The sequence below is a fragment of the Choristoneura fumiferana genome, chromosome Z (genome assembly GCF_025370935.1).
Source record: "Choristoneura fumiferana chromosome Z, NRCan_CFum_1, whole genome shotgun sequence".
NCBI lineage: Eukaryota > Metazoa > Arthropoda > Insecta > Lepidoptera > Tortricidae > Choristoneura > Choristoneura fumiferana.
The window spans coordinates 43,886,643-43,895,045 of NC_133472.1; the positions used below are offsets into that span (position 1 = coordinate 43,886,643).

General features: G+C 39.5%; 1 protein-coding gene across 2 annotated transcripts; it reads left to right on the forward strand.

The window, feature by feature from the left end:
- Positions 1-20: 20 nt before the first annotated feature.
- On the forward strand, positions 21-6,603 carry LOC141440145 (potassium/sodium hyperpolarization-activated cyclic nucleotide-gated channel 2-like). 2 transcript variants are annotated; one of them, XM_074104618.1, is made up of 5 exons: positions 21-318; positions 1,913-2,053; positions 2,492-3,014; positions 5,050-5,223; positions 6,345-6,603. In XM_074104618.1, exons 1-5 carry the CDS (start codon positions 56-58, stop codon positions 6,495-6,497), a joined length of 1,254 nt encoding a protein of 417 aa, XP_073960719.1. In that variant the 5' UTR covers positions 21-55; the 3' UTR covers positions 6,498-6,603. The 2 variants fall into 2 exon arrangements, with proteins under 2 accessions (XP_073960719.1, XP_073960713.1); XM_074104612.1 differs by having other exon boundaries at positions 1,913-3,014.
- The last annotated feature ends 1,800 nt before the right edge of the window (positions 6,604-8,403 follow it).

Below are 8,403 nucleotides of genomic sequence, written 5' to 3' on the forward strand. Positions count from 1 at the left end.
CTTGGTTTTGTCGCCTAGCGGTAAAGTCAAAAATTGTAATTTTCAGCAATTTAAAATGCCAAAAAAAGCTAGTACTTACTTTGAGCCTTGCTACGATCACAATTGTTCTGTTTGGGACGAAAAAGATGTTCTGGATGTGGATATAAAGGGCGAAGGGTGTTTCTCAAGTTTGAAGAGGTTTTGGTATAATTTGTTCCTTTTGTCCTTCACGGATCTTCGCGCAAAGCACTTTTACACCAGCTCTCATGCCATGAAAGTGGCAAGAGCGATACATTTCAGACATTACCGGAGCTCCATACATCCTTTGAGCAAATTCAGGTTCGTATAATATAAAAACCTACTCCTATTGAAACTTACAAGTGCAACATTAAGCTAAGATGTTGCTATTCTTTCAACTCAGGCGTTAGAATGTCGAATGACGAAGGTGTTGGATGGGCACATATTTAACACTACGAATATGTGTGGTAACGGAGTAGTTTCTTGAGAAATAGTTATTTGTGTCACGAGGGAGCAAAATGGTGTATTTACGGCGAGGGCGTACATTGAATCCAGAATGTAGCGAAGGATTCTACAATAGAATCCTGAGCGTAGCGAGGGATTCTAAAGTAGAATCCTGAGCGTAATGAGGGATTCAAGTGTTAAGGCCCAAGATGAAAATAATTTTGCTCCCGAGTGGCTCATACAAGTTTTCACACCGAGCATCAAGAAACTTGCAAAAGAAAAATCTAAATATTATTAAAGAACAACCAGCATAGAAAAAGGCGTGGCTTTACAATTATCAACTTGAAAAAAAATGGCATTTGCAATAATACGCTTAGAAAAGCCTCGAACAGAAAATTTGTACTTTGCTCCCTCTCGTCAGGGAGGAAAAGTTATTTTTCTGAAGGAGAGGTGTGAAAAAAATATTTTTCTCAAACATCCAAGGAAATGTCGTCTTTATATTCGTGATGGTAGAACGCGAAGTACTAGGTACGTCTATCACTTATTGAACATTCGTTTTTAGTAAATAGGCCGCAATGGGCACTTTTACACCTCATTTTTTTAAACTACCAGCGCTTTCGGAAAGTCCATCATTGCCAAGAAGAATGCGCCGCAAGAAACTTGGCAGAAAGTCATTTTTCAAAATAAAATAATTACAAATAAAATACTTAAAAACTACAGTACTTATACAATGAGGGCTATCGTTTTTTGTCTCACTAGATGGCGCACTGTTGCGTGAGGTTTTTAAGTATGGCTTTCAAAGTCTGTTATTACGGGCGTGAAAACAAAGTTTAGATTAAAATCATATTTAATCCACCTTAAAACCGTACCATAAATTATCGAGCATGCCACAGTGTTGAATAGTCCCCGTTTTGTTCGGAAAAAAGGGAGGACAAAGGTTTCTGAAAAACAAAACTGTCTCAAAACACAGACATTCGTTGCCCCGGAAGCAATATTTGCCATAATTAATTTCAGGTAATGCAAAATATTCGTAAAATTATTCAAATTATAAATAATCCAGCGTAAATCCAAAATATGAGATTTGACATTTCGGAACCTCACGCTACACTAGCGCCTCTAGCGGCGAATTCATACGCGATAGCCCTCATTAAAGAACAAAAACAGATGTTCCGTTGCGGATGCTAAATAAAACTTTAGTCGCTGCACTTATTATTTTCCTATCTTAATTGTATATATATTTTTAATTAGCCTACTTAACTTTATTTTGAATTGTACCTACGTATAGATTTTGTTTTGAAAAATGACTTTCGGCCAATTGTTGCAGCGCATTATTCTTGGCAATAATAATAATCTTTCCGAAAGCGCCGGCAGTAGAAAAAGTGACATACAAAGAAGCCCTTTGCGGCCTAGGTACTTACAGATTTTTTATTTTTTATTTTGACATCTCAACTGCTTTATAAATCTGTTGCAGAAGCTTCTGGGATTTCTTCATCCTGCACATAATGGTGTTAAACAAGATATTCATCCACATAAACTCCTCCATGATCCACGACATGGGCATGTCCATTCACTACGCGGCATTGGCTTGTGATGCCCTCGTAATCTACGACGTGTACGTGAACTTTAAAACTGGCTACGCGGACAAAGCTTCCAGGACAATCTACATGGACCCAAGCTATGTTATGTACAAGTTTCTCTCCACAAATTTGTGCATCCACGTGGCTTCTGCAATCCCTCTAGAAGCCCTTTTGTTACTCAAGTACGGCAGCAGAATAAACTGCTCGCCGTGCAAGTGCAATATGTTCGTAGTTACCTTACGCATTTTCAGCTTAATTGGCACAATCAGGTTGTTTGAGGTGTCCAGCATCTACAACAGGGAGCGAAGCTCATACAAGTTAACGACATTCTGCAAATTCCTAAGGACTCTGATTCTTGGGATGGTATCAATGTTACAAATGATGACTCTCTCCGACGCATTGAATATGGTTTGCATAATCGTTGAAAAATCTTTGGACAAAAGATCTTACGTGAGCGTTCTGTTGATGTACAGATACACTATGGAACTGGAAGATGCGGGATTCCTGTTCTTTTCTCTGGAATTATCGAGGATCAGTAAGAGCTTTCTGTTGTTTGGGTACGGGCTGCGGCCGAATGAGACTACGTTTGATAAACTATCCGCTCTTATAGCCTTCGTCATCGCTTACACGTTTCATATGTGGATTTTCGTGGGCATGAACAGTTGCTTTACGCGCTTGACGTATTCTGAAGACTTGTATATCACGAATTTGGATCGTACGAAGAATATACTTCGAGCACGTCAGATGCCTGATGTTATGCACGATAAGGTGAATGAATATTATCAATGCAAGATTTCTACGTTGGCGTTGACTGAGAAGCAGAATGGATTGTTTGGCGCTTTGCCTAAGGCCCTCAAGAGAGATATTGTCCTCAGCTGCTACAGGAAACACGTGTTGCGTTTGCCTTTCTTTGCTGATTGGCCGTTTGACGTTATCAACGAAATAGCTCTGCTGCTACAGCAAGAAGTGTTTTTGGACAAGGATGTTATCGGTAATGTAAGTTTAACCACCTGTTTTACCTAATTTGGCGGATACTGTAAACTGCTTCAACTTTGCCTTCTGGCCCCAATATTGCCTGATTCCATTTAGAGTCGATAACTTAGCACTCTTATAGGTTTTAAACTTTTATCTACACGGGAATTATTTTTACGGGGGATAAAAGTTTAAAAACCTAGAAGGGTGCTAGTTATCGACTCCAAATTGAATCAGGCAATGTTGGGGCCAGAGGGCAAAGTTGAAGCAGTTCACGGTAAATGTGAAGCCGTCTCTGTTTGTTTTGTCCGAATAGACGGAGACGGCATCACATTTATCCGTCAACTAAAACTAATCAAGGGATGGTGAAACAGCCTCCAAATCTTCTTTTTAAGTACTAAGTAAAGGTGGGAACAACTGAAAGGCTCTAGAGGGAAACTGCCTTCAATCCTTTAGTTAGCTCGTTTAACTTTATTTTTTTTTAAATACCTACACAAAACTGAATTCGTAGATTTTCTAACAATCATCATCATTAATTTAAGAGCTTAGCTCTTGTCGGTGGAGTAATCGCCACTCTTTTCGGTTCTCTGCCAGCGTTTTCAGCTCCTGATACGACATGACATTGTCTTTTTCCTTGGCTTGATCTATAAATGACCGTCTCGGCCTTCCCCTGCCTCGCCTGCCTTCCAAAATAGTTTAACAATACGAAGCGCAAAATTGGATAATGGAAAATCGACAGCTTGAAATTATAGGTATAAGTCCAAGCAGAGAATGCCAATTTTAAATATAACAACAAGAAAAACTGCTCAGAGTAAACTGCCCATCCTGAATATCATCAAAACTGGATTCTTGTCTATGGGCATTTCTCTCATTTCGTTTTAAAAATTTGCGAAAAATTTTTGCGCTAAATGAGTTTTTATGTAATTTAATTGATTATACTTAAAATTAGCAGAAATATGTTTTTTTAATTTCTTTGAAGTATGGTAATGACAAATGAAATGTTTCATTACCATGTGATGGCAAACGAGCAAGTGGGTCTCCTGATGGTAAGAGATCACCACCGCCCATAAACATCTGCAACACCAGGGGTATTGCATGCGTTGCCAACCTAGAGGCCTAAGATGGGATCCCTCAAGTGCCAGTAATTTCACCGGCTGTCTTACTCTCCACGCCGAAACACAACAGTGCAAGCACTGCTGCTTCACGGCAGGATTAGCGAGCAAGATGGTGGTAGCAATCCGGGCTGACCTTGCACAAGGCCCTACCACCTGCAACCTGATGTCATGTGATGTGCCGTGCGAGGATGTGTAAATAAAGCATCTCGAGCACATCTCTGGTGGAAACAGCTGAGCGTAGCGAGGCGAGGTAAATGAAGCGTTTCTATTGGTTAATGCAAAACCCATTCCTCGGAACACAACCTCGCAGGTTATTGGTGGAATTGGGAACGCAGCTTAAATCCAAAATTGGCATCAGCCTTTGCTTCCAGGCGGATTACTAATTTATGAGCAAAAAACTTTTCCCAAAGTATCACATCCCAAAATATTTTACTCAAATTGTCATTTGGCAAAAAATCATTTGCTAAAACAACTTATCGCAATTTTACAGTTAGTAAATTTTGTTTTGGCAAATTATTGTTTCAAAAATAATTACTTAGTCATGTTTCATATTACCAAGTATTATTTAGTCAAATGTATCGTTTGGCATAAAGCACTCTTCTCAAAATATTGCATGGCATAATAACCTACTTTTCTGATAGCAGTTCGTTTCTGTGGGGGACGCAGTTCTAACTTAAACCTAATCTACTTTTCTGGTAGCAGTTGCTTGGTAACATTTTTTTGGAATATAATATTAGCCAAAAGAAAACGTTTGCTAAATAAACGTTTGTCATAATAAAACTTGACAATGTAAAATTATGCCAAATGATAATTTGGCCAAATTAATTAAATACAAATTGATATTGCTAAAGATTCTTTTGGGAAATTAAACTACTGCGATAAGTTTTTTAGGAAGTGATATTTGGCGAAAAATATTTTGCCGAAACGGCAGTACACCCTTCCAGGCATACACTCAGAGCGACGGCCTCGTGATTGTGGAGTCCGGTTTGCTGGCCGTGTATTCCGTGCGAAATGAAGAGACCTGCCACCTGGTGGATGGGGACTACTTCGGGGAGCTTTCCCTCGTCACCGACAAGGAAATGAGGATGAGCACGATCGTCGCTGCTACCAGCTGCAGTGTTAGTGTTTACTAAGAAACTCGTTCGTGTCGTGCGGTCCCTCTGACACTTATACTGTTTAATACGAGAGCGAGAGGGACGGTACGATACGAACTTCGAGTTTCTAGTTTCGTAGTAGCCGTGCAGTGCCCCTTGTGTAACTTTTCGGTTACAAAATACGTCTCGATCGCGTTCGCGTTAAAATCTCAATTTGTATGGAAACACGAACATCGCAAACGTTCCGCTAGAGGCGCTGTTCGTGTTTCCATATAAATAGAGATTTTAACGTGAACGCGATCGAGACGTATTTTGTAACCGAAAACTTACACTAGGGGCACTGTAGACAACAATCTTAGGTAACCAGCGCTGGAGGTGCCAAATGATTTCCTATACTTAGTTTGGATAAGTGTTTTAACTAAATATAAAACAAAGTTCAGCTGTCATATTTGGTAGGTACGTTTTTAACCCCCAACGCAAAAAGAGGGGTGTTATAAGTTTGACCGCTATGTGTGTCTGTGGCACCGTAGCTCTTAAACGGGTAAACCGATTTGAATGCAGTTTTTTTTATTTGAAAGCATGTTTTCTAGCGATGGTAAAAAAAATGTTTTCTTTTATTTTTGTTGTTTAGGTATTCTTATTTTTAAATTTTGTTGTATTTGTGTGTCTGTGAATGGGAATTCTTTATGTTATATCAAAATCGGTTCAGCCCTTTTTGAGATATTGAACTTTGAAGTGACAATGTCGGTTTCTCAACGTTATGTTGCTTATGTTAGAGGTGTGGAGGCCTTGGGGCAACAGAGGAGTGGGGACCCCCTGCCCATACTATTTTCCAAATAAAATGAACAGTATAATTAAAATAATTATGTTTGTACAAATTACTATAGGTTTTTTTTATGGTATAGGGGGAAAACGAGCAGGCGGATCGCCTGATGGTAAGCGATTATCGTCACCCATGGACACCTGCAACACCAGAAGAGTCACAAGTGCGTTGCCGGCCTTAAAGGTAAAGGTAAAGCAGCGAAAAAACCTCCCCCTCTTTCTTTTGTGGAGGCCCTGTTGTGCTACCCTAAATCTGGCCTTGATTTATAGTTCAGTACTTGTTGTCCCCATTTCCTGATTATCAATTTTACATTCCTTTTCAGATCCTATTCTTGAGTAAGCAGCACTTTAGGAAGCTGATGCGGGATCATGCACAGCTGTTCTTCGATATGAAGACAAAGCTAAATTACGCCAACAACAGAAACTGGGAAGGAAACGAAGTTATTGAAAACGACATAAATACACATAGGCCATAAGCACAGCTCGAAGAACAGTTTATAATAATGCAATTTATATACATTCCCATTTCTACAGATTTTAATTTCTGTAGAAAGCCAAATAGAAAAAAATGGTACAATTTAAGTTGCAGTTTTTAAATAAATAAATAAAAAAAACCTTTATTGCCACAACTTAAAATTAAAATAAAAAAATGTGGGAGAAAAAAATAAAAATTCGGGACAATAGGTCGAGTCTTAGCAAATGCTGGGCTTGATTGACCCGCGCTGGTTTTCAGACTGGTCCCTGTGAGGAAGACGGCCGGTCGCAGCGCCTCTCACATTCCAATACTGGATAAGCAAAACAAAAAAAGCATTTGTAACGACCAGATGGCCTAGTGGTTAGAGAACCTGACTACGAAGCTTGAGGTCCCGGGTTCGATTCCCGTGTCGGGGCAGATATTTGTATGAAAAATACGAATGTTTGTTCTCGGGTCTTGGGTGTTTAATATGTATTTAGGTATGTATCTATCTATATAATTATATTTATCTATGATAAGCTTACTTTGGGACTAGGTCAATTGGTGTGAATTGTCCCGTGACATTAATTTTATTTATTTATTATTTATTTATTTATTTGTGTAGTAGTTTTTTAGGGTTCCGTAGCCAAAATGGCAAAAACGGAACCCTTATAGTTTCGCAATGTCTGTCTGTCTGTCTCCTCGTCCGCGGCTTTGCTCAGGGACTATCAATGCTAGAAAGCTGTAATTTTGCACGAATATGTAAACTATGCCGACAAAATGGTACAATAAAAACTTAAAAAAAAAATTATAGAGTACCTCCCATAGACGTAAAGTTGGGGTGTTTTTTTTTCTCATCCAATCTTGTAGTGTGGGGTATCGTTGGATAGGTCTTTTAAAACCATTAGGGGGTTGCTAAAATTCAGTGATTTGAAATGGCCCACCCGTTTAAGAGCTACGATGCCACAGACAGACACACATAGCGGTCAAACTTATAACACCCCTCTTTTTGCGTCGGGGGTTAAACGTTCCTCGCAACACGTCCTCGCGCATCTCTGGTGTAAACGCAGAGTTACGCCACAGTATAACAAGTTTTCCGTACAGTAGGCCGACGCCTTTGAAGTTGAGCGATACCGCAGCCCGTATAGGTATTTAGGTAAGTACGGTTGTCACAAATTTAAAATTGCGAAATTATATAAAACAAAATGAATTAGGTGTGGCATACTTACTAGGGGTAAAAAGTATCAAAATATACTATTTTTGAAATAAAAATCATTTTTTTCCCTACAAAATATACTTTCATAGATTAGTAACCGACAAATACTTTCGGTTTCTAGACTCATGCGAGATGAAGATACATGTCGTACCACCATCACCACCACACACCACGCGATAGCCCTAGAAGACTTGTCCCAAGCTACTAAGAACGGCGAATTATGCAGCTGGGGCTCCTCCCACCCGCGTCCCACCCCTCACGCCCCGCACGATTGCTCTGTTTAGACGTCTCCGTCGGCTTACTGTAGGGAAACTTGTTATACTGTGGTTACGCGGAACAAAACTTCACGCCAGCTATTCAAATGAAATGATGTGGGTTTACGAAAAAACTACTTAGCGCTTATTTTTCTCACGCCTTCGCCCGCTCTGTATGCGGGATGGTTGTGCTTTGCGCCTAACACTTTAGTTTCACTTGTATACGATACGCGATTCGCGAACTAAACAGTTTACGTGGCTTTGAATTTACTATCATTGATTGCAAATGGCATACGAGCAAGTGGCAAATTGACAACTCGAAATCATTTTTGTTTACACATGCAGTCAGTGCATAATAAGTGGTTGGCCATCGGGATAAGTCAGATTTCAATCGAAGTGGCAAGAATTTCTCATTTAAAGATGTAAGATTTTCTTAAAGATGGTCTGAATAAGCAAAA